The 26,858-nt window shown below is 37.9% G+C and overlaps 2 protein-coding genes across 2 annotated transcripts in view; both read left to right on the plus strand.

Annotated features, from left to right (window-relative positions):
* Positions 1-25: 25 nt before the first annotated feature.
* On the plus strand, positions 26-4,438 carry LOC139944503 (small ribosomal subunit protein uS4). Its single transcript, XM_071941537.1, has 4 exons — positions 26-101; positions 1,829-2,058; positions 2,446-2,632; positions 3,774-4,438. The coding sequence occupies exons 2-4, from the start codon at positions 1,848-1,850 to the stop codon at positions 3,949-3,951; spliced, it is 576 nt and encodes a 191-aa protein (XP_071797638.1). The 5' UTR covers positions 26-101; positions 1,829-1,847; the 3' UTR covers positions 3,952-4,438.
* Positions 4,439-6,251: 1,813 nt separating this feature from the next.
* Positions 6,252-26,858, plus strand: part of LOC139944309 (ras-related C3 botulinum toxin substrate 1-like) — a 34,332-nt gene continuing 13,725 nt past the window's right edge. Inside the window, exons 1-4 of the mRNA XM_071941300.1 lie at positions 6,252-6,641; positions 23,737-23,808; positions 25,131-25,248; positions 26,277-26,339. Of these exons, the coding sequence (XP_071797401.1) occupies positions 6,604-6,641; positions 23,737-23,808; positions 25,131-25,248; positions 26,277-26,339 (291 nt within the window). The 5' untranslated portion in view covers positions 6,252-6,603. The remainder of the gene's footprint in view (positions 6,642-23,736; positions 23,809-25,130; positions 25,249-26,276; positions 26,340-26,858) is intronic.

Below are 26,858 nucleotides of genomic sequence, written 5' to 3' on the forward strand. Positions count from 1 at the left end.
TCCTCCCTCTGGAAAAGTTTCCTGCGTAGACATTTTTCGGATCCTTTTGAAGACACAAACACAAGAGGGCAGACTTCCTTTCCAATTTTATCCGTGCGTGTGTAAGTTTCGCAACATTATGCTGTTGTCCTTTTTGACAATATTTTTAGTCTATTAAAATAAATAAGTGATTTTATTCCTTCACAAGATTCATCATTGATATTTAGAGATTATTTAGGTGTCATAGAGCTTTTTTGGGGAGTGTTCATGAAATTTATAATGTTTTTTTTTCGGTGAGCACTTGCATGGCACACCCGACTCGTCTTTGCTTACCCATGTCGTGGGACACGTGCATACTTCGGTCTGTTGATAGAGGGCGCACTTTAAAATATTTTTAGGCGAATTTTGTGTGTTTTCTTGTTTTTCTAATGCAACTAATGTAGACAAATTATACTACTGACATTCCTTAAGCTCTAAAAGGGAAAAATACTATTATAAGAAAATGTTCATTTGTATATAATTTAAAAAATTTAAGGAAATTAAGTAATTATTCTGATTGAAGTGACTCATGATCATCATGGATTTGTTGGGCGCGATCGATCAATCTGCGCGATCAACCAATCGCGCTGCGCTATTGAAAGATCAATTGGTCGCAACAATCATTCGATGATCATCTTTGCGCGATTGACTGATCGCGCTACGAGTATTTTTTCCGTGATCAGCCGATAATGCAGGAAAGGTTTTGCGCAATCTGCTGATCGTGCAGAAATGGGTTTGCGTGAATGACCGATCATGCAGGAAAAGTTTTGCGCGATCAACCGCTCATGCAGGAAAAGTTTTTCGCGATCTACCGATGCTGCAGGAATGGGTTTACACAATCGGCCGATCGTGCAGGAATGGTTTCGCGCGTTCAACCGATCGTGCAGGTAAACCATACCTGGGGGCGATTTCTCAAAGCAATAAAATTCATTGCAAGACAAATTTTCAGTATCACCATTGTGATTTATATTGTGATGTCACACTTAAGTTAGCAACTACGATTGATTTGCAGTTACAATCAATCTTACATCTTTGTGAATTCGGCCCCTGAACATCGGCCGATTGGGCCAAACAATTCCTACACAATCGGCCGATCGCGCAAAACCATTCCTGCACAATCGGCCGATTGTGCAAAACCATTCCTGCACAATCGGCCGATCGCGCCAAGCCAATCCCGCACGATAGGTTGATCGCGCATGTTCGTTGCCGAATGTTGTGCGATCGACCGATTGTTGAGCGATCGTCCGATTGTTGCGCGATCTACCGATTGTTGCGTGTTCAACCGATTGCTGCGCGACCAATAGATATTTCAATAGCGCAGCGCGATCGGTCGATAGCGCAGCGCGGATTTGCAGTTACGATCAATCTTACATCTTTGTGAATTCGGCCCCTGAACATCGGCCGATCGGGCCAAACAATTCCTGCACAATCGGTCGATCGCGTAAAACCATTCCTGCACAATTGGCCGATCGCGCAAAACCATTCCTCGCGACCAATAGATATTTCAATAGCGCAGCGCGATCGGTCGATAGCGCAGCGCGGTCGGTTGATCGCGCAGATTGACCGATAGCACCAAACAGATTCATGCATGTTGTGAATGTTTTTAGTTTTTTTAAACCTAGCTTGGCCTTGTTACATTTATTACTTGGTCTTGTATTTGGCATCAGTACCACTGCTGCTGCAGCTAGTTATTAAAACAGAACTTATTTTGCTCTTCTCCATGACCTGTAAGCTGCAAACTCAATTGTATAATTAAAAAAATTGACAACAATAAAAAATAAAAAGTGTTTTTCACTGAAATTGTTTCTAGGTCCATCTGAGACGTCAACATGCCGAGAGTGGTGTGCAGCAAAACCAGCGTGACGCCAAGACGTCCTTTTGAGAAGGAACGTCTTGATCAAGAATTGAAGCTGATCGGCGAGTATGGGCTGCGTAATAAACGTGAGGTTTGGCGTGTGAAGTACACCCTGGCCAAGATCAGAAAGGCTGCTCGTGATCTCCTCACACGTGAAGAGAAAGATCCTAAGAGGTTGTTTGAAGGTAAGACAGTTAGTGCCCTACCCCCTTCTCCCCTAAACCCCAAAGGTTCTAAGAGGTTGTTTGAAGGTAAGACAGTTGGAACCCTACCCCAAACCCCAAATATCCTAAAAGGCTGTTTTAGACAGTTGGTGCTATACCTCCTTCTCCTCTAAACCCCAACGATCCTAAGTCTAAGAGGTTGTTTGAAGATAAGACAGTTAGAGCCCAACCCCTTCTACCCTAAACCCCAAAGATCCTAAGAGGTTGTTTGAAGATAAGATGGTTAGTGCCCTACCCCCTGCTCCCCTACACCCCTATCGCCACGGTAACCATGTCTACCTGCAATTGATGGTTAACTTTCTGAATTTGTCAATTACTACTCCTATCTGTGATATCTTTACTGTGTAGGTAATGCATTGCTGCGTCGTCTGGTCCGCGTCGGAGTACTTGATGAGGGCAAAATGAAACTTGATTACGTCCTGGGTCTACGAGTGGAAGACTTTCTGGAACGTCGTCTGCAAACGCAAGTGTTCAAGTCTGGCCTAGCCAAGAGCATTCATCACGCCCGTGTACTCATCCGACAACGTCACATCCGGTTTGTAGTTTTCATTCTCGCATTTTAAATCATAAAGTCTCGTGAATTTTTATGGAAGTATGAAAAACAATGAATTGTTTAGGTTTCCAATTTGTAACTTTGTACACTTTTTCATTCCCTGGGTCTTCATAGCTCGCAAGTTGATTGATGACCTTAACCTTGATTATTCACCAAGATCACTGCAGCAGGGTTAAACCCTTAGCTGTATATCTTGTCATGGGTCTCTTGTTAACATCTTTACTGCAATGTGATATTCCTTGCAAGACCACTTGGGCGTGGAAGGCCCAACGTCTTGGCACACTCCTTGTGAAGTTGAATGCAGTCCACACCTCATCTGTTTCAGACAGTGATGATGAGGCCACTTGGGTTTTCAAATCCCTACGTATCACCTCCCTTCTTTGACTGATCTATTTCTTGCATTCATTCAAGGCCAATGAGGTTGGATCAAAGATCCAATCCTTATGTCTTGTCTTGCTTTGTCTGTTGGCTTCTAAGTTAAAAAGAAAACAGGTATGGAATTTTGGATCCATGTTATGAATCAACAAGTATTTAAAGCTTTTGCAAATATTTTGTGCAGATTTTCATTTCTGACACAATAGTGTACATCGATTCATTATTCTGCAAAGTGAAATGGGGGAATTGAAATCAACACTGAGCCCCAGACCTGAGACCAGTGTTTTTAATAATACAAATTTATACTGCGCTTATAAACGTGCTTAATCCTTGGGCCAGTAAAGTTACGACCAGACAAGTCCGGCTGTGGTCTGGTATTTTTTTAATGTTATTTCGTCACTCACCTTATTTTTTGTGTCCTAAATAGTTGGGTTTTTTTTTTTTTTTTTTTTTTTTTGCTTTTAATTCTGATGAGGTTGAAAGTTTTAACCATAAGATAAACAAGATAAATTTTCTTAGCACTGGGTCAAATAACAACAGTTTAAATGGGACACTGTTATTTTGATTCTGGTCTTGTAAGAATTTTCTGGTCCAGTAAAAGTTTCAGCTACAAACCTTGCAGTCTGGTGGTTTTCCATCCAAATTAAAGCTATGGGAAAATACTTTTGGAGTTGACAGAGATGTATAATTTAGCAGTATTGATGTCGTTGATTGAGTATTCTTTGTTTGATTTTGATCCATTTTACAGCGTCCGTAAGCAAGTCGTCAACATCCCTTCCTTCATTGTTCGTCTGGATTCCCAGAAGCACATTGACTTCTCTACACGTTCTCCTCTCGGTGGTGGACGTCCTGGCCGTGTGAAGCGAAGGAACATGCGTAGAGCTCAAAGTGGTGGTGGTGGAGAAGAAGAGGAAGATGAGGATTAGATGCAACGCTGAGGAAGAGGAAGAACTCTCTGAGAAATAACATCTTCTCTTGACTCTAGACCATCTTGGATATTATGGCAATCTCAAGATGTATAATATCTTGTGATAACTTGAATATTATAGATCACAACTTTCACAGAATAAGAAATGACAGTCAATATAATCCTTTTGTTGAACTGTAGTATTTTGTTCCTTTCAATCATTGACCAACACCAAGGACTTCAATGTCAATCTCTTTACAGTTAAGCATCTTAGAACTCGGATCTTCTTTGTCAGAAATGAAGTAAATTGAGTTCTTTATTCTGTTTTTGAAATGACACTGTCTTTGAAATGACAATGTTGTTGTAATGTCACTGTCTTTAAATTGACATCATCTTTAAAGGACACTGTCTTTTTATCAATAATGTCTTTGAATTGTCATTGTCATGTTCTTCCTTAAACATCCAATAAAGCAGCTTGACTCCTCAGGCAAATCAGAAAAGTAAAATGTTTCTTGTGTTGCCTTTTTATTGTTTGTGTCTATTATTTTATTAGTGACAGGGTTTGGAGATCATTGTGGAATCATGTAGAAATCAAATAATGACTGGTTCCAAATTCAACAAAAGCAATCCAAATTTACAATCTTGTATTCCAATTTGCCCTTCCCTCCCTCAAAGAAAAAGATAATGAAATAATTTTAAAGGCACTGGACACTTGGTAGTTACTCTAAATTACCGTTGGCCTTAATTGGTAATGAGCAATGGAGAGCCTGAAGCCTTACTGAGAGCACACTAACTTGTGCAAAAAGGGCATTTTTTTCTCTTGTAATATCTTGCAACTTTGGTGACTGATTGAGTTAAACTTTTCACAGATTTGATATTTCACACCAAGTGAGAATACTGGTCTTTGAAAATTACCAAAGGTGTCCAGAGCCATTAACAATGTTTGACAATAATTCTTTCTTTAAATGCACAGGACAATATTGATATTTTTCAAAGACTAGTCTTCTCAGTTGGTGTATCCCAACATGTGCACAAAATAACAAACCTGTGAAAATTTGAACTCCTTTGGTCATCGAAGTTGCAAGTAATTAATGGGGGAAAAAACACCCTTGTCCCGCGAAGTTGTGTGCTTTCAGATGTTGATGTTGGGACCTCAAAATCTAATTCTAAGGTCTCAAAATCAAATTTGTGAAAAATTACTTCCTACGTTACTTCAGAGGGAGCCGTTACCCACAATGTCTTTTTTATACTATCAACAGCTTTTTAAAGTTTTTATGCTAACGATTATTTTGAGTAATTACCGATAGTGTTTTGCATGGGGGTGAATTTGCTGTGTATGTACAAATAGGTTTGCGTATATAAAGAATCCGCCCCAAGTTCTTGATTCTGCTTGCTGCGGAATTCTGCACCCCATCCTGGTAACACATAATTCCAAGGTAGAGCCATGAAAGAGGTGCATGGAGAAAAGATGGTTTTATGGATTGATGAATTGAAATGATTACCAGAAATATTGGACCCAAAAACATTGGTTCACTAAAAATCTAAAAATGTGTTCAAAGCAATTATCTTAAAGGCAGTGGACACTTGATAATTACTCCACATAATTTGTTTAGCTTAAAAACTTTCTTGCTAATGAGTAATGGAGAGCTGAGCTGTTGATAAAACATCTGAAATAACGTAGTTTTCGAGAAAGAAGTAATTTTCCAAGAATTTGATTTTGAAACCTCAGAATAGACCCTTCCCATGAAAAATGTAAATTGCACATAGCGCGTGCGCACTAACGTTTTGGTTGGCAAAATGAGGGAACATCGCGCTGTTTTGTACACGGCTAATGGGTGCGTGACGCAGACGCGATTGCGCGTCTGCTTAGTGCACAACTCTATGACGTTTGCCAACCAACAGGGTCTGTACGCATGCGTGAATGTAATTAGCATATTTCATGGGAAGGGTTCATTAGATTTTGAGATTGTAACCTCGACGACCAATTAAGCTCAAATTTTCACAGGTTTGTCATTTTATGCATATGTTGAGATACACAAAGTGAGAAGACTGGTCTTTACAATTACCAATAGTGTCCAGTGTCTTAAAGCATGGCGGTAGAAGCTTGAAGTAAAAAAAAACCCAGATGTATTGACATACCCCCCCTCCCAATGAATAATGTACACGCCCCTAAAGGATTCTTGTTCCAACACCCCAAAAAATATCCGAACTCTCTTACGTTCAGAAACCGCAGCCTTTGAAAACAACGGGTACCCGGCTATTCATGTTCTGAATGAACGGGGTGTGTGCATCGCGTACCAGTGTATTGTGGTTTAGCGTGCAAATTCAATCAAGTTGATCTTCTAGTTTCAAGTTTTCTGCACACATCTTCACGAAGTGGGGAGTTTACACATTTTTAGACTAAATATCACAAAAGTGTATTGGCCTAACAAAGTGTGACAAAATGCTTCTTAGATAGTGTATGTGTACTTCTTACTCCAGAAACATTTCAAATCAAAGGCGTTATTTACTTCAGTATCGGTGTCTGTAATTGTGAAATCAAAAGTCCGAGACTGAGGTTTTTTTACACAGTGCAGTTGAGATTGTCGGCCGTCTACTTTGAACAAACTACCCGCCAGTGGTAGGCAAACAGGAATCGCCAAGTTCGTTAACAACAAACCCCGGCCTCAAGATGATGCAAAGCATTAAATGTGTTGTTGTTGGTGATGGGTAAGTAACATTTGTTTTCGGATTTGGATCGCTGGTAAACTTAGTCATGTTATTGAACAAATAGAATAAGATTTTGTTTACCTAGAAACCGGGGATAGGGCGGGGGAGACTGTGCTGTCTGTAATGTAATGTTTTGTCAAAATGTTAAACGTCAATTGATTGTCATGGAACTTCGATTTTCAAATTAGTATTGAATAACTGAACTAATTTATAATTTTATAAATAAACCAAACATAATCTGTACAACAACACTGTAAACTTCTACACAAGTAACTATCAATGGTTGCTTTGCTTCTCTCTTTTTTTTATTTCCAGTCCCCCAAAAGCCCAAATAAAAATTCTTTTACTTTTTTAGTTTTAGTTTTATTCTTAAAAATTGACTCTTTTTAATAAACCAGCACTCCTTGATTGAATAGTTGTAGTGGGAAGATTTTAGTAGCATCATAGTTGCGATACATAACCCTCCTCCTGACGGCCGCACAGGGACCTCTGGCCTGGCGGCCGTCAGGAGGAGGGATATGTATCGCAACGTAGTAGCATCATACATAGCATTTGAATTCTTTGTTTGTTTTTTGGCTCTTTTATAAAATGTAATAAAGTCTGATAGTGACTGGTATTTGGTAATTGTAAACAAAAAATTGTGTGATAAAGTCACTATCATGTGCAGAGGAACTAGACCAAGTTACTGGGGTGCTGTACTCGTATTTTTATAAATTGATCATTATACTGACAAATAAATTTAAAGGAGTACAGTGCCCCAGTAACTGGGTCCAGTGTACTAATAAGTCCTATCCTAGAACTATTCCGCTAGAGGAACAAACCAGACAGCATGTGGTCATGGTAAAGTTTCTGTGTCCTGAAAAACAGTCGCTGCACATGACCAGTGGTTTTCCTGCTTATGTATCCGAGGAAGCCTCCTCTGATGAAAAATCAACTGCCTTCTTTTCGGGGGGGGGGGGGGGGGGGTGTCATTTAGTTTTGACAAAGTGCAGTGAGGACATGTCGTGAACTGTCACAAAATCAGAATTTAGGTCCGTAATTTCATCTATTTTCCTTGTATTTGGGGTGTAGCTATAGGCCCTATAAAGTTTGATTTATTGTAATACAATTTTTATTCTAACTTTTTTCTTAACAATGGTGACAATAGTACTTAGTAGGATACAAATTTATTTTGAAGAAACTAGTGATAAACTAAGGAAATTGTAGAATCATTTCTGCGAAGGCAATCTTCCCTTTTGATAATATTAGACGGTAAGACCTGTAATGATATTTTATTTAAATCTTAATTCTTATTCGTGCTGATTGATTAGATTATGATTTTGACCAAAGAGTGTAGGTCGCGAATAATGACGTGATGTCCAAATTGCTGCATTAGTTTTATTTTTGGAAAGGTTTTCTATGATTGCAAAAAAAAATATCACAATGTCATTGTCATTACAATGTCAAGTGGACAGTCAGAAAGCTTCTGTAATCTCTAACTTAAAAGTTTGATTTTGGAGACCTGTTAAAGTGAATCCAACATAAAATTATTGTTTGTAACATTATGCCAGTATGCTGTACAAGTGCAGATCTCATGTGTTAAAAATCAACTGTCTTGTTTTTGAAGCAACCACATTTTCATAATGATCAGTTCAATCAGAAATGACATTAGTATGGCTTTTTAAAAATCTACACATAGAAAGTCTGCACAGTCTGCTGCAGCAGTCTAAATGGGTAACGTTCCCTCAAGGATTGATATTGGAATAAATTAACGTAAGGTCTATAATTAAAGGCACACCATAGAGAATAGGGCAGACATACAATACCAACCATGAGTTGAGTGGAAGCAAATGAATGATCCTTGTTACAACAGTTTCATACCTCCTGCATCTTATTAAAACCCGACACATCATGAACAAGTGAAGTCCCATGATTTTGTTACTGTCGTGAGTTCCTGTTGTTTTTAATTTTTTTACGTTCTTGTTTTATTTATGTATTTTTTACAAAGGTGCATATAAAAACAAGTCTTTTCATATAAAAATAAAGACCGAATTTAAAAGGAGGTGCTTTAGCTGTATCTGTTAGGAAGCTTGGTCAGAATAGTGTGACCATACCTGGCTGGGCCCAATTTCATAGAGCTGCTTACGCAGAAAATATTGCTTAACGATGTTCTGCTTCATAGGCCTATAGCAAAAAGGAGCAGGATACCTACCAGTACCAGACACAAGTGGTACTTGTGGCACATGTGGTGTGGTGATACTTTGGGTGGTAACCTTATTCTGGTAGGCATAATTTTGTTGTACGCATTAGTTATTATTAAGTTTATTATTTTGTGTGCTTTAAAAGCAGCTCTATGAAATTGCCTCAGATTTTGCTAGCCATTGTATACTTGTACATTGTACAATGTACATGATCTAGAAGCGTCAAAACACCCACTGGGTTGTAAACTCAGTAGGGTGCATGAATCAGCACCTTGGAGCGTGTGACTCGGAGTCTTCTATGGTTGAGGGCAACACCTATGAACTAAGATCATGGGTGAATGTAGATCACCAAGTATTTCTCCTTTTCTTGTGTTACTGCAGGTTGCCAATGCCTACTGTCTTTCCATGACAGTTTCCTGTTAGTACACTATCTGTCATATTCTGCTTCAGGCCAATTTTGTTTTAGGTGTTCAAATCTGAAGCTTTTTAAAGGAACACGTTGCCTTGGATCGGTCGAGTTGGTCTTTGAAAAGCGTTTGTAACCGTTTTTTATAAAATGCATATGAGTAGAAAGATGTTGTAAAAGTAGAATACAATGATCCACACAAACATGCCTCGAAATTGCGTGGTTTTCCTTTTACCTCGTCGACTAACACGTCGGCCATTTATGGGGGTCAAAATTTTGACTCCCATAAATGGCCGACCATGTTAGTTCGCACAGTAGAAGGAAAACCACGCAATTTCGAGGCAAACTTGTGTAGATCATTGTATTCTACTTTTAAAACATCTTTCCAACCATATGCATTTTATAAAAAATGGTTACAAACGCTTTTGTTTTGACCAACTCGTCCGATCAAAGGCAACGTGTTCCTTTAAGACAGCCTGTACATGATGCATACATTTTATGGTCTGTGAACAATAATCTGATATTGAATATGGGAACAATTTTCTGGGTAATCAGTAAATAGTCCTAATGGTAAAAATCCCAACAATTGGTCATGTGTTCTAAAGTTGGCATGGAAGGCTATGATGTTATAAAATGTACAATACATGTATGTGATGCTTAAAAGATATTCTTTAAACATCGGATTTAGAAAAACAAACTGCCTACCAGCCAAAAGGACCTATGGTATAATATATGAAGAAAAAGATGGTTAAGGCTGTTAGGCCATTAACTATTTTGTGCAATAGGCCTATTTGATTTATTTGGTTTGTTAGTCACTAAGAAAAGGGGAGCTCTGTGTGTACATTTTGATTTATTGTCCACCAGCTATCAAAATACTTGGTTGATTCTTAGATACATGTAGAATGACATCAATCAAACCAAGCGCATTAAGAAAACACCCTTGTCAGATGAGGATTCCTGGTGTAACTATTTTAACTGATTACTGATATTTGATATGGATTTTCTTAGAGATAGACTGTGAGAGTCCCACGCATTTGGTATCTGGTCTGACATGCCAGGCATACAGGGTGTATGCATCAACAAACCAGCTAAAAGTAAACAATACCAGTAAAATGGCTGTGCTGGATTTCTGTCGCAGATTCTTTGTCAAATTACTGTCAAAGAATGTGATAAATGACAATTTTTTTAGCCAGATGTATTTCTGATTGGTTATTATGCCTTCAAAAGGTCATGGCGCCACAAATGGATATACTAAATTGCATTTTGTGCCCTTTACTTAAATTCAATGTGTGCAAACATTATTTTATACAAATTTCAGAACAAACTATGTAAGCATATTTGATTTAACAACAACAAAATATGAAAACAATACTTTAAAAAAAAATGTGATATCAGATAATGATGCCATAATGTAGGCTCAGTGATCATGAAACACATATATGCATATTTCAACAAAGGCTTCTTTCACACTAGCTACCATAACGTCAAACTTCTATTAAAAAATCTGCGCATGAGGGAGCTCAGAAATGGCAGGAGAGACACGCTGGTGCCCTATGAAAGTGTTCACGCTCCGTTACCTGCTTGCTGGAAGGGATGGGGGGGGGGGGCTGTTGAAGAAATTGTCCTTCCTTCTGAAGAATACGACGAGGACAATATGCAATGAGATTATGTCTCCATGATAAGTGCCTCCAGGGGCTTATGTTTTAATGACCTTACAGTAATTCATAATTCAGGAATTATAGTGTACGTAAATCATTAATGAAATTACGCTCAACATAAAACACTATGAACATGATGACGGGGGTACAGAGCTTAAGGCATGTACCTGCAATCCTGTATGTATTACAAACATGGTGTTATAATGTACTATATAGATCTTTTCTACTTATGTTATACATTATTCTACGTATCATTGTATGTACGTGTTTGTAATGAATTGACATGTTCAGTGTACATTAGACCTATTCATGGTGTCACAAAGCACAAGGTACAAATTCAGTACCAGTGTTCATGTAGGTTGTATTTTGAACATCAATGTTTACAAAGTGATCATTTATTTTTTACCTTGAACTTTTAATGAAATCAATCCACCACCGTGCTTGCATGTATTGGAATGTTGGGACCCATGAAACATGTAGCAGATTTAATGTACATTGGATTCTTGAGAAAAACTTTGTAGACTTTTGATTTGTATAGCGTGTAAGGTTATCAATGTCAGAGTACCACATTCCAAGTCCTTTACCTCAGAGATAAATAAATTCATCACAACTGATAATATTTTTCATGCAGCTTAGGGATGTTCTGACCATATGTGTGTGTAATGCCAACAGCCTTAATGCCAGCTGGGACGGGTTTAAGGTTTAATGTTCAATATTTTATGCAAATGACAACCTTTACCTGGAAATGTTTTTTTCCAGGAGTCTGGGTCATCTTTCCTGAAGCAGATTATACTCCATCCGATAGGGGGGAGGATCTTCATATCATTTTGTACATACCTGGTATAATGTTTACATTTTGTACAGTACATGCTCAATTGTTCATACCAAACAGCATGTCTCAAACATGTACAGTGTACTCCATACATGCACAGTGTACTCCATAGCTCAGTCAAGGAAAAATACTTCCCTTTGGGCATGATGTCTTTAGGGGCAGTGTTGTAGGTCAGTCCCTCATCACTGGGAGATGTCTTCATGCTCCATTACACCAAGAAGCTGTAAAAACCCTCGCCCGCCCCCCCCCCCCCCCCCTCATCCCGACCCACCTCCCGAAGACAGCAAAAAGACAGTTAGCGGTGTGCAATTAGGGGAATGCATCGTGATTGCAGCCTTATTAATAATCAGTATTGACTGTGAGCAGTAAATTAAGAGAAGAAATATAGAGATCTGCCCTGGGCATTGTGTGGTTGGGAAAAGGGACATGCTAAGGGAATTAACCCGCAGTAAAAAACACTTACTAAATATTTAAATTACCTGAATACATACAAGTACGCGAATGACATGGCGTCATTTCTCATCAAAATTGTCAAACTCTCAATTTCATTTGGACTATGTAAACTGTTAATATTTGTTACTTTATGTACATTCTTATACACTCAACTAAATGAATATTACATACAATGTTACATGTAGGTGTTTACATATAAACATAGGCCTATAAGAAGTAGAAATCTAGTTATGTTCTTCATTACCATTTATTGTGATACTGTTTTTTAAACTTTGACTGTGGATCCTTTTTCATGAGTAAAATCATTAACCCATTTTACCTGACTTCTCTTATCAACTGATGAAGGATAAATCCTGGTTGTTGCAATTGAGGTAAACCCCAATGGAGGAGAAACCCCAATTGCGAAACCCCAATGGGAGGAAACCCAATGGAGGAAACCCCCAATGGAGGACTGTTGTGTGTTTTCTACTGGTCAGGGCCAGTGATGATATTTGACTCAGTAGTTGCATTAGACATGAGTGTAAGGGGTCTGTAGGTCATCCTTGAGGGTACCCCACCCCTTTAAAAAAAAAGTATGATGTCGCTTTTTTCCCCCTAATTTTAAAGAAATCATTGTTTTGTCTTTGAATGTATGAGAAGGGCGGTCTACTTACACAGTATGAGTAATACATTGCAAGAAGCTTGTAATGTAAAACATGTTGGCATAGATGTACTGTACTGTGCGGGAGAATTGAATATGTACCTAATTGTAATGATTAACACAGGGTGTTAGAAAACCACAACTGGGTCGAAAGATGAATTAAATTAATAAATAACTGAACCATATACTCACCGCTAATTGTTCTCACATTGAAAGTTGTGAATCGAATGGCCTTGAATAGTGCTGTAGTGTGTAATGCACCATGTGTATTTTAAACACATGCCAATAATTTACATGTAGGATGTATTTGTAGCTGTACTGTATACGGCGTCAATACATTTGTCCATTTTTAATAAAAAAAACTTCTGCACACAGACATCTCACCAAACACAACGTTGGTTTTCTGCATTTTGAGATGCATGTAGAATTGTACGGATATGCTAATAATCTGCACCCATTTATCTTTGTGTAATAAAACTACCCCACCTGCTTATTAATGACCGAGGTCTGGAAAGTACATTGAATATTTATAGTGAAGAGTTCTCCTTCGGATTTGTTTTACTTTTGGGATATTCTGGAGTATGGATCAAAATTGTTGAAATGTTGCCAAAGCATGCTGAATTGAAACGAGGTCCTTACTGTGCAATCTAGAGCATCCTAAATGGTTTTAACTTGTTTATTAAAAAGGATCAGATCCCCTATTGGCTGCAATTCCTGTGTGGTGCATTTAGGAGATGTACACAAACAATTTATGCCCAAGGCTAAAAGGCTAAAATTAAAAGATACTTTGTATATACTCCTACAATGTAAACACATGTTTTTGATATGATGTACACACAGTGTCATAACATGGGTTGTGCAAGCTGGTGAAATGCTGATCTTAATATTAATAATACAAAATATCTGCTCAAGGCCCCTTTAATTATTTTAAAGAAGACATACAAAATTAAAAGGTAATCTTTATTTAATGAATGTGTATGGTGCATTATCATGATTGAACCGTAAGGGCCATGTCACACAAGGCAACTTACAGGCAACCAGTTCCAGACAATCTTAAGAAAAAGCATTCACATTTAAATGTTCATCTATTGCTCTTGTGGATCGTATTAAGACAATGTTTGAAACATGACCCATTTGCTACAAAAGTGGTCCTGTACCATGCGCTGCAGCTGGTTGCCTCCAAGTTGCTTGCAAAAGTTGCCTCGTGTGACAAGGCCCTTAGGTACAGTTTTTAGTCCTTGGCCAAAACTAAACCAACCCTGTCACACTTTGCCCATTAATGTCATGCAATGTACAGTACTTCACCCTGGTGCTACACTTCCACTTGCTTCAAATTACACAGCCGAGATTGATCAGCATGACTGTTTTTGTAAACAAAGTTGTTTCACTTTCATAGGTTTGTTTACAGTTTGAAGTAAACTAAAGCAGCCCACTCGGTGAGTAATAGTTCATAGCTGGCTGCTTGAGTGTGAGGGTGAGGCTTTGTTTGGGTGTGGTTAAGCATAGCAGGCTGCTTTGTTTGGGTGTGGTTGACCAATTACTCCATGGTCAAGGACAAATTTATCTCACCTTATAATTAACAATAGACCTGAATCATGGTGCAGATTAGTTTCCTGTGTTATTGCAATAGTGGATACTGATTCACTCAATTTAAGGACCAGACTATTTTTACATTCAGCCTCGGTATTGGAGGAGAATATGACGGCTGATTATTGAAACTTAATGATGTACAGTCAGGCCTCAAAATATCCAAAGGCACCCACAGCAATTGATGAGTGCCTTGTGCTCTTGCTGTGGTGCAATTTGCAAAGTTCCAATGTAGAAGTGCCCCTTATTAAAGGATACATGTATGCTGTGGACCTTCAAGAGTGAGGTTCAAGGCCAGTACAGTTACACTTTGTCTGATTGGTCTGGTAAATCTGGAGCTGCTTATCTCAACAATTTTGTCCAATCCATATTTCATAAGGTCCATGGATCTACCGTTTGTCCACTATTAGTCTGTATTAGTCCTCTGTTTGTCTGTTTCTCATGTTGTTAGTCTGCTTTGTGTTTACTATTTGTCCACTGTCTGTCCTCTGTTTGACCGTTGTTCATCAACTGTAGGTTGAAATAAGTTGTTTTTCTAACACTCAGTAGCTGTTCAAAATAGTGCACACAGCTGGATGCAATCTGAACTTGTAATTGACTTAGGATAATTGAGTAGGATACCAGTCAAAAATTGTACATTATGACATGGTACTTTGGCTGGTAACCTTCAGTATCGGACATTTCTTTGTACATGTATGAGTACTCCAATGTCAATCAATTAATTGTTTCCACCTGTCATATAAACATGTATCAAATGATTGTTTACAGTAATACAAAATTGCACTGCTGTGCACTGTTGTTATATGAAATAATCTGAGTAGATTTAGGAGGAAAATAAAACAAATGGTTGGCATTTGCGTACATGTAAGGGTGGAAAACGTAATTTAAAAAACAAATGCAATGAAGATCCAAACAATTTTGTACCTGGGCCCAATTACAATCAGCAGAGAACTATGCTATACACCTTTCTGCTTAGCAAAATTGAGTAGGATACCAGTCAAAAATTGTACATTATGACATGATACTTTGGCTGGTAACCTTATTCTGGTAGGCATAATTTTGTTGTGCTGGGCTACTTTTTGGTCCTTCAGCAGCTCTATGAACTTGGGATACCCGGATCTGATGTTACTGGAGACACTGAAATGGTGTTCAAAACGAATCAGTTAGAATAGATTAGAACATCAGTTAGAACATGTACACACATGTATCAAATATTACTTGTGGGAATTTTCTTTTCTGCAGACTGCATCAACAAAAATACTCCGACATGACTCATTTGTGGTGTCCCTTTTCGCCATATTTGTTTAGAGTTTCATTAAATGAACATTTAGGTTGTGTTGGATGGCTTGAGTTGATTTCTGGCGTTATGTGTTGTGGTTCTGCCCAGGGACTAGTGTCATTCACTGTTAGTTTCTGATGGACTTTGTGTTTTAGGATGAAAGATGAACTGTGTGGCGTTTGATAATGTATGCATTGGGGTATTCTCATGTGACTAAATTCAGATTACATTGCACACCAGTTGGTGTCATTGATAGAACTCAGTTTACATGTGGAATCTATGAAAGAGCAAACATTTAAAGGCAAAACATTCATCCAGCAGGCAGCCACCATACAAAAGGGCGCCATGGTCTCTCATTTTGCTCACCAGGGGTGTCAGTGCATACAAGTGAGGTGCAGTTTGCAAATCAATGGAACGGTCCATCAGTTTGGACTCTAGATCTGTTGACAGTTTGTTAGTTAAAAAAACCCTTCATTATATTTACATATTGTACTGTAGATTATTATCTGTCTGTCTGCGTATGGTCTGTACTTGACTAAACTCAACACTGTCCAATAATCCTTATTGAGTCCTCTTCGTACTCTCATTATCACATACTTGGCTTGTACCCTTGCTCCATTTCTACCTCCATGCTTGCTCTGTGCTCTAGACTCTGTGGTAGTTTAGCTGGGTGATGTTTGGCAGTGATAAGGAGTACTGATTAGAAAGTAGAAGACACTGATAAAGTACTGTATCACTCCTGTGTGGTCAATTTAAAGGTAGAATATTTGAATACGATTGGTAATCTGAACAAAACATGTTCCCAGACTTAGCTCATTGATTATATAAAACTTCTCACCAGTATTGATCCAAAGAAATATTTTTGGCTGAAATACATTACTAGCCGAGTCAACACATGGGGACCACCCAAATCACTGATGCTTGTAGAAAAATAGGCATTGCAAGCATACCTTTTCTTGTATTGATCATGCACAAAATCTGTGATTAATGAATTTAGTTCTTAGTAGATTTTCAAGGGGAAAATAGCCAGGTTAAAAATTTACAGTCTTGTAGAACTTGGACCCCTCAAATAAGGATAAATTAGATAAATCGTTGAAAGAACGGTACCAAGATTGAAGCGAACGTACAGGTTTAACATGCATACATTATGTACAAAAAGTCTTTTGGGGAGCAAAAAAACAAGAACTAGTGTTTTTTTTTAAAGGTTGGCATAAAAAAAGAACAAGGGTGGGGACAATCAGCTATTTTTTTTCTACAGTTTTTAATTATACACAATGTGTAAACAATTCCAGGACTTTGGTCTTTCTTTCAATGACAGACTTGTCTTTCACTCCACATGTGAAGATCATTTGAAGTGGGTACAAATGTAGAGGCTGGTTTTTCTAATGGATTTGGGGTGAATGTTAGAGAGGAAGTGGGTATGTTTGGGTTTTGAGTGAGTCATGCACTGTGGTTGTGAAAAGACAAGAAGCTGAAGTGGGTCATAGTATTAATCTTCATGTGTTGCACAATTCCATGAAAGATCCCTCATGAAATTAACATGCTACTCACTATAGATGAACCACAGGGTTCTCCCAAGATGCACAAGTTAGCGTATTGGGCAAAAATTGCATGCTGCTGTGCACAAATTGTAGCCGATACACAAAACCTTTTTTATTTTATTTTTTTTGCATCTGATTAATTTGTTTTACATCAGATCAAATTCACTGGGGAAAGATCATTTGTACATGTAGATGTTCCAGATCACACAGTATGGCCTTTTAAACCAGAGATTTTAACCTCATTTCAATTCAACATTCTTGGCCAAACTTCCAATATTATGTTCCAAAGTGCCTCAAAGTTTAAAAATAAAAAGTTACCGGGACTCGAATGTATACAAGAGCTTACAAGAAAATCCATCCAAAGAGTATTGGAAGCCTTCAATGCACATTGACACATGTACAGTACGTCTTTATAATGGACAGTGCACATAAATGTAAAATACATCAGCACTGCTCCTTGAATGCACGTATCAGTTCAAGACCTTTGTTTGAGGCTGCAGTCTTTCTTGAAACCACCAAGATGCTGGCATTATTGACATTCATACAAAGGAAGAGAATATTTTCCTACATGTATGTCGTTTGCACTCTTCCATTATAGACTGTGCAAGTCTCGCGCAGATTTGAACTTCCGGGACCGTTGTGGTCCCAACCTTATGGAGTTTTACGTTGGGGAGATTTTGTTTCGTCCATTACTTTAGTTTAATATAGTTTATGACCATAAAAATGACATATGTTGTTAAAAATGTAATACTAATTAACAACATATATAAAAGCAAAAATAAAGTCAACATAATAACGAAGAAAAACCGGTATTTAAACTTGACCTCAGGTCAGGTTACTTGTAAAAAATTAAGAATTTGTGCCCATCTCCGATCACGAAACTTACGCAGACGCTTGTTTTGGCCGCGCGGGGTGGAAAGCCTTTTCATTCATCGCTTAGGCGTTGGCTTCCTCTTTAAAATGCGTCACGCGTTTATCTAACGCCCTTGCGACCATCGTGCGTCCGCGTATAAACCAGCTTTCAGTAGTTTCACATTCGGGCGTAGATTTACAAAAGGGGTTTCAAAACATTTAAGATCAAACAAACATCCTTGTCCCAGAGTTTTACTTTTGTCTATACATAGACTTTAACCGATAATTGGGTATTTGTTTAAAAAGCTAAAACTAATTTAAACAAGCTCTAATGGGTATTTTTGTTGTTCAGATTCGGCATTAAGAAAAAATTATAGCAAAGATTTGATTCATAAAAAAATTAAATTCTTCAGTTGTCGTGTTTTCTCGCTCCGGTGCGCGCGAGACTTGCACAGTCTATTAAGAGATTCCCAGTCAATATGTCATAAATTCTCCTCCGCTCTGAACGACTGTCACATACTAAAACCAAGAACGTCACTGAACCTTACAAATTACGTGTGACTTCTCCACGTGTTACATCATTAGGAAACTGGCATCTCGTCTGAAGATTTTACAAGTAATTACTGCCTAGTCATAAAAAAAACAAGTTCCCATATGACTTTGATAAGAAGTAATAAATGGCTTTTGACTGTGTTTCGTGTCATCCTACACTGCTGAATCAATGACAAGTGTCTAGTTCCTGCCTCCCATGTTTTATCACCTTTCCAGACTAGAAGCTTTGCCATTAGTGAGCTCCAAATGGATAATGACCAGTGCTGGGAATAATGATCTGATTTCAGCTGGAATGGATTTTCATGTCAATGCGTTGTCGACAATTTCAGGATTCCTTGCAGTCTGTGAATGTTTCCTTCCTTTACCTTACTTTACATGTAAGATGGAGGAAGGAACAAGGCCCAATTACAGAAAGCTGTTTTAAAGTAGATAATTCTGCTTTGAGTGGGGTACCAGTCACAGCATTGGTAACTATATTTTGGCTGGTAACCTAGTGCTGCTAAGCAATATTTCTGTGTGCTTAGCAGGTTTTTTGGTGCTTTACAGGCTTTATGAAATTAGACCAAGTATGTCCATCAAGCATCATGATCAATCAGGGGTACACAATTAACGATTTGATTGTATAGTACAGCAATATCCTACACAAATGTATCTGTTGCTGCTCAAAAGTCATCCTTTGCTACTAAAGGTGTTAGCCTTCAGTGTGCACATCACATGTTTATTCAACATATTTTGCCAGGTAATTGCTGGACAAAACCATTGCCTGGGACATCTTGAAAGCACGATTGATGCTATAAAACAAGAAACTGTCAGTCAGTTACACTGTAACAAGAACAACAAAACATTGTACACAAAACAGTTTTTGGGATATTTTTTTTTTACGGTTTTATACATTTTTGAAAAACCTTTAAAAACCCAGATGTCGAGAGTGTTGAATAATTGATTGAATGTTGTAAACCATTTAAGTATTCTCTTTTTGTCTGATCAATTGTTTTTCTGTGCTAGCATTCTTAATGAAGATACCAATGTAAGAATGTAATGGAAGCATAGAATGTTTCAGGGCATATTAATTTACAGTCTTGTGCAAATTCTTTGTGTTTTGTTCTGTACACATACAAGTACAAAAATACTGGCTGAATTAATGACCATGGATTTTGAAAAACGAATGCATTTGATGAATGTTGATTGAGCTTCCTGATTGGTTACTTTATATTGAACGTCTTCTTGATCTTATAAGCAGACATGTGGTAGACATACATTAAAGGCAGTGGACACTATTGGTAATTACTCAAAATAATTATTACCATAAAACCTTTCTTGGTGACGAACAATGGGGAGAGGTTGATAGTATAAAACATTGTGAGAAATGGCTCCCTTTGAGGTGCCATAGTTTTTGAGAAAGAAGTAATTTTCCCTGAATTTGATTTCGAGACCTCCGGTTTAGAACTTGAGGTCTCGAAATCAACCATCTAAACGCACACAACTTTGTGTGACAAGGTTGTTTTTTTCTTTCATTATTATCTCGCAACTTCGATGACCGATTGAGGTCAAATTTTCACAGGTTTCTTATTTTATGCATGTTGAGATACACAAACTGTGAAGGCTAGTCTTTGACAATTACCAATAGTGTCCACTGCCTTTAATGCAGTGTGTGGACAACACACAGCGCAGGTAAAGTACAAGTGTGCCCGGCAACATGACATGTGGCTAACATGTGGCTTTGTGTTCGCTGCAGTTAACAAAATTGAACTCGTATTTCCTGAACAATAAGTTCTAATTGTGTGTACTTTTTAAGAACTTAAAAGCAGAAGACAATACTACAGGTCAGGACTTAAATTTAACACAGCCACAGGATCGAGGCCAGTAGTTTTAGGGTCGGGCCAGTAGTTTTAGGGTCGGGCAGTAAACTAATGACTGGACAAGTCTGGCAGTCTCGTGTTTAAAAAAAAACCTTTGTGTAATATTGTGTTCAAATGTTGACTTTGAGTCTGATGGAATTCTATTCATGAATAGAATTTCTTTTTATTAGGCCCTATGTGTACATGTACATGCAGTATTACATGTAATACTCATAAAGACAAATGGCAAAAATCTAAAAATACGTCTGCAAACAAAAACAGTTAAATGTTGTACAATGCCTGTGGTCTTGTGGATTTTCTCCCCAAATTTGAGCCCTGCCTGAAGTAAGTATGCACTTAGTGTGTTGACATAATTGAGTCAGACAAGTCAACTCACATAGCAAACCTGTCAAATAAGTCACATTTATCTCCAAAATAACTAGTCCTTCAAGCTCATTGAATAGTGATTGATGTATTGACTGAGCTTAAGAAGTTCACTGAAATGTCACAAGTAGGAATGAGAACAACCATAAAACCAATCCACTGTTTCCCAAACTCTCTTCACCTTGTCAATGACCCCATGACAACCAAAAACAAACTGTGTAATATTTTAGGCACTCTTGAAAACCCTCCATTCAGTAAATCATGATTTCATTCAGAAAGAATGTGCAGTATACTGCCGGCTTATTCAAGATATTGTCTCGAATAAGAAGGCTTATTCAAGATATAAGAAGGCTTATTCAAGATATTGTCTCGAATAAGAAGGCTTATTCAAGATATTGTCTTGAATAAGAAGGCTTATTCAAGATATTGTCTCTTCTGGGATTTTGTTGTTGCCACATTCTGATGGTCGAAAGATTCTGTCCAGCAAAATATTTACAGGCCCGGTATACTTTGTTTTTGAAAGGGCAAGAGCACCAGCAGTATTTTTTTCCCCCTGAGGTAACTTAGGGCACCTTATGAGAACATTGTTAATTTCTTTATGAGCATTTCAAGGGCACCAAGGCAATGACCAAAGGCATGGGAGCATTTGGGGAAATCACCTTTGTTGCCTCTGTGAAGTATCAGGCCTGTGTTTAGATTAGACTTGTTTTATGCAGACTGAATGTTAATATTGAGTAGCAAATGGTGATTTTTGAGGGCAACCAATTTATGTTGCATTTTTCTATGATATTATGGGAAATTGTCGACTGCATTGTAAATAGCTGTGATGCGGTGGGCAGCTAACTCAACAATCCTCATCGTGGTGAAATTGCCTGAATCTCAAGGGGTCTTAGACTGAATGATGCAAACATTACTTGATTCATGCTTGGTTTATTGTAGGTTTAGATCAATAACTCAACCACTGTGTTTGAAATACAGTATTAGAATTCAGAATGATTAAGCACAACAGGTTCTTTATACTGAACTGCTTTGGGGAGAAAAAAATGCAGTAAACCAGAAATGCCAAGGGTTCTGATGTGTTTTGACAGGATCTAAAGATTTGGCATTCAAAGTGTTTACAATTTATTCATAGTGCGCCTGTTTTCAAGGCACTCCATGATTTCAGTCAAATTGTATAAATAGTAAAAAGTATGACAAATGTGGCGTAATGTGATGATTTGTGACAATGTTGTTGTCATTTTGCAGTACATGTGCTGTATGTGCTTCCCTGGTTGGATCCACAGTACAGTTACACTGATTATATTTCACTTGCAGTTTGCGGAGAGCGTTGTGATCTAGTCTTGCAATACTAAATTCAATATCATGTTCATGTTTAAATAGACATGAGGTTGGGTTACAGTACAATGTGGAAGTAAAAGTTGTTCCTTCATACAGTACTGAGTACATACATCATAACTTAATATTCAAGGCAGGGGTGTTACATGTACCATAGCTCTAATATATGTTTCACTGTAGGGGAAAGGGGGTATGGATTCAAAATTAGATTAGGAAGACTGGAACGAACATTTGAGAGAGAGAGAGAGGGAGAGGGAGAGAGGGGGGGGTCATACTCTGTGTGCACAGTATCCCCTTGACACGCATCTCAGACATGCACCTGTGACAACCTTTCTAATGAGAATGTATCCAGTGACATTGGACTTGACATAGTGGCTACAGTTTCTACTAGACATACAATGTAGGTTATTGCCAAGATGATTTAAGATCTAGTAAAGACAAGAATATCATTGTTGTTTCCTTTTTCTTCCTAAGAAACTTTTTCATAGTGAAGTCATTGTACTATGTGTAAATGATACATTGTACAGTTCATGGAAATACATGCTTGATACTTCACAAGGCGCTAAATGCAACCCAAGGTAATTACCTCCATGCCCCTGGTCATTCATTGCCTTGGTGTCCTTAAAATGATCTTAAAATGAGGAAAAGCTGCCTTGCCCTAAATAACCTTACCGGAACAAAGTATTAGATCTCGAAATATACACACCCAATCTTGAAAGTCCATCCGTTTCTGTCTGGGTTTTTTTTTGCATAGTTTTCTGTGTGAGGATACGTTTGTATGATCAAAATAGTAGTGCATTTTTTTTTCTCTTTAAAAGGGAGTTTTTCAGACAGTCTGGTTTTCCAGAATGATTCGTAGATTTACAAACTGTAAGCTTTTGGATTAGCAAATGCTTCAATTCCAGTATGTTTTTCTTGGCCATTACACAATCCATGGAGACACAAACTATACCATGTATGTAGACCATAATGGTTTTATGGTGAGGTCCTTTGATCTGATAGTTCCTAGCAGCCAAAGGCACACAGTGTGATGTTATATCTGATCTGGGACTGAGAACTATTCTAAGATCACTCAGTGTGATAACGAGGGCTGCACTTTTGGCATCTTGTAGCTTTTTCATCCTCATCAGAACCGGAGGGCTTGTGTAAATATTTTCTTCTTTGAAGATTTGTAGATAGTGAGGGAAATAGAAGTCTGTGTTGTCTGGGGTAACTAATGGAAAAGAGATGTGGGATTTATTCTTCAATAAAAAATCAATTCTAAATGAAATTGCAAGTACCTACCATCCTGGAGGAATCAATGGTATCCCAAGCAAGATCATGGGACAGTCTTATCATGATTCTTATTGAAAGCACATTCACAGCTTTTAACTATTTTGCAAGTTTTCATCTTAAGTATATTTATTTGGGTCAACCTAGAGTCGCTTTTATTCTATTTGGTTCGGCGCGACTCTGGTGCGCCGGTCTGAAACGGGTGTCACAGGATAGTTTGTCACAGTTTGTGTATTTTTATTGATATTTTTTTCTGATTGTGGTTTTGACTTTTTCTCTCCCCCAGGGCTGTTGGTAAGACATGTCTTCTCATCAGCTATACAACCAATGCTTTCCCTGGAGAATACATCCCAACAGTGTAAGTTATTAAATCTTAAAGTAACCGCAAACTTCTCATTTGGAAAGAGTCGTTAGATTTCAACTCTTGTTTTGTAAAAGCCTGATATTCTTTGTCAAGAATCTTAACTTTGTCGTGTGACATTGCAAGTCTACGTGTATGCACTGACATACATTGAACTAGACTGACATATATTGAACTAGACAGCCAGGCTTTTTGTCAAGCCTTTTCCCTTAAAGGAGTAAGGAACACAAAGGAGCAACAGTAAGGTGCCCAATTTACCAAAAGTTCAACAAGCAGGACATCCAAGTTGTTCACTTTCAATTCTTGATCAATTTAGCTGTTTGGTCCAAAGGGTGTCTGGATGCCCATTTGGCTAATGTTTCGTAAGTTCATGGGTGCCACTAAAGTTAGAACAGGTCAGAAAAATTCAAAATCTTTCCTTGTTCACTCGACCTGCCACTGCCTGTCAGGTAACCAAATCTTCAAAAAAGCTTTTGAAATAAACAATATTTCATTGCAATAAATTGCCCTGCCCTTTTTATTTAACTGCTGATGCATAACAAATGCTATTTTTGGCAGCTCAATCAGCAGTCCAGTGCTGGACTGCTGATTGAGTTGCTCATTCTCCTGATGACAATCACAGTGTACTGTGCAAAACGTCAGGAACACAAAGTTCTGCTCTTTTCAGAACCAGCAAGCCTTCCTAATAAGTGGTTCTACCTCCATGGTTTAACTACCTAGGTGTACCTGCAAGATAGTTTACTTTCTATTACCATTGATGTATCCATTTTGTCAGTCCGTTTGCAACATTCTTGTTGTATCTCATAAAGTCTTTATACAGGCCATGTATGTCAGATTAAAGAAGACCTTAATAGTCTCAGACCCTGATTTCTCACTCTTCTCCTCCTGAATCTTCCCATGGCTTCAATCTTCATCCAGCCAGAAGCTTCAATGACTCCTTCAACACCTACATGCACATGTAGATCAGTTTTGACAGGTTTCCCTTTATGATTTGCACATTATGTGAGAGAGCACATGCACATTAATGCATAGGGCCTTAGGCTGAATCTTAAAGCTGGTCATTTCTCTTGACAGACATGTATATAGTTTTGTTTCTGTTATGCTGCCTTATATTTGCCATTTCAAAAACTAGAAGTATGAGAAGTTGGTTTGGTTCGATCATGAAGACGATCAGAGCATACTGATCGAAACGTCGAGTTGAAACCATCGGTTCTTTTCAGAACCACCCCAACTCATTAGAGATAGTCATGACATGGTGTTACCGCAAACCTTTCCATGTTAATCAATATTTGTTGTGTTTTTTCTTTTAATGTCCACAGTTTTGATAACTACTCTGCCAACGTGATGGTCGACGGGAAACCAGTGAACTTAGGATTATGGGATACGGCGGGACAAGAAGACTACGATCGACTCAGGCCGCTTTCATATCCACAGACAGTAAGTTTCTCAATATTGTTTGGATTCTAACGCATTTAATATTTACAGAGTTTTTGAATTGTGGAATGCTCTGTATCACACCAATGCCTGATTTGTAAGTCATCAATATTAAAAGTAAGACAACTGTGAAATGAAACTGCACAAAATGTACCATTCTGATGGCATCACCATCACCCTAAAACATGTCTTAAAAAGTTTATCTTTGTCGGAGTGTCTTGAGTTTGAATGAAGTCACCATTGCCCTCAAGTTTGATGTTTTGCTTAACATTTTACATGACATTAACCAGCCCTGCACATGTGTAATTTCCTCGCTGATAGTTCCTTTATTATAACCCTTCAGAATTAATTGGTTTGACAGACGATTTGTATGGCTGCTTTTCGTCTCCATATAGAATGAAACTTAATTCCAACTCAGGAAGCCAGTTTTAGCGCATCTCTGTAGAGTAATGAATATCTTGAATGTAATGAAATGAAAATGAGTAATTGTACGTATGTGAGTGCAACTATTAACCAAAGATGAAATATCAATCGCTTTCAACTCTCAGAGGTACGCAGGAGCAATGAACTCTTCTGCCTGCAAGGTCTTTTTCACTCACTCATCCTAGTGTGTTCTAGACGCCTACATTATTAAAAGAAATGTACTCCTTTGATTTTCGGAGCCGTTTGATTTTTTTCATCCCATATAAATATAAATATACAATTAAACTATTCTGGGGAAAAAATTCACATCAAAAGGTGGTTGCATTTTTTCAAATATCACTGAAAATCTGGAGCGATTATGTCCACGCAGGAATAGTAATTTGTGGTTGGAAGACACAATCTGAGAAAAGTTACTGTCATTAAAGCTTCTCAGATCCAAATCTTGGGGCATAACAAATTATATCTTTTTCCATATTATTAAAAAAGAAAGCTGCTATACTTCTAACCATATAAGTTTAGATTGCCATTAATTTTAAGAGTGCTTTAAAACATTTGAAGATGTTCTACCTACTAGCTAATAATTATTCTCTTTTTCTTTATTTTTCCAGGATATATTTCTCATCTGCTTCTCAGTAGTCAGTCCAGTTTCGTTTGAAAATGTCCGAGCAAAGGTGAGGATTTATTCTTTGTTCAAAGAAAATAAATCTTGGAAAAATTCAAAGTATTTTTATTTGAATGTGTTTTGCATGCAGAATGGGTAAACAGGACTAGGCATGGAAGGGACAACAAAGGGGTGGGAGGTGCTAGGTTAAAATATTGGGGCCTGGAAGAAGAAATTGGTGTTGATGACCCATGAATTCGGCTCGATTCATTCTTCTTGCGAATGCAATCTGAATTTTTGACGTCACAAATTAGCAATGAATAATTCGCAGGGGTTGAACTGTGTTCAACCCCTGCGAAGCATTTGCTGCGTCAACGGCTATGTGATTTCAAAACTCGCTTGCATTCCCATTCGCAAGAAATATGAAGCGCCTTTCAGAGATTTAAACGAAAGGAAATATGACATAACAGTTTTAAATGAATGAACAGCTTGTTTGAAACGCTACTTTAAACCACGATTGGGCCAATTTCGCTGTCGACTGATATTAATGTAACTGGTACTTATGCCTAAAAATCATGTGTTGGTTACC

The sequence above is a fragment of the Asterias amurensis genome, chromosome 11 (genome assembly GCF_032118995.1).
Source record: "Asterias amurensis chromosome 11, ASM3211899v1".
NCBI classification, from domain to species: Eukaryota; Metazoa; Echinodermata; class Asteroidea; order Forcipulatida; family Asteriidae; genus Asterias; species Asterias amurensis.

Excerpts from the sequence above, each read along its gene's own strand:
- LOC139944503 (XM_071941537.1), top strand. The coding sequence starts at position 1,848 with ATGCCGAGAGTGGTGTGCAGCAAAACCAGCGTGACGCCAAGACGTCCT. Across the intron at positions 2,059-2,445 it reads TCCTAAGAGGTTGTTTGAAG|GTAATGCATTGCTGCGTCGT; the intron begins GTAAGACAGTTA and ends TTTACTGTGTAG. Across the intron at positions 2,633-3,773 it reads ATCCGACAACGTCACATCCG|CGTCCGTAAGCAAGTCGTCA; the intron begins GTTTGTAGTTTT and ends TCCATTTTACAG.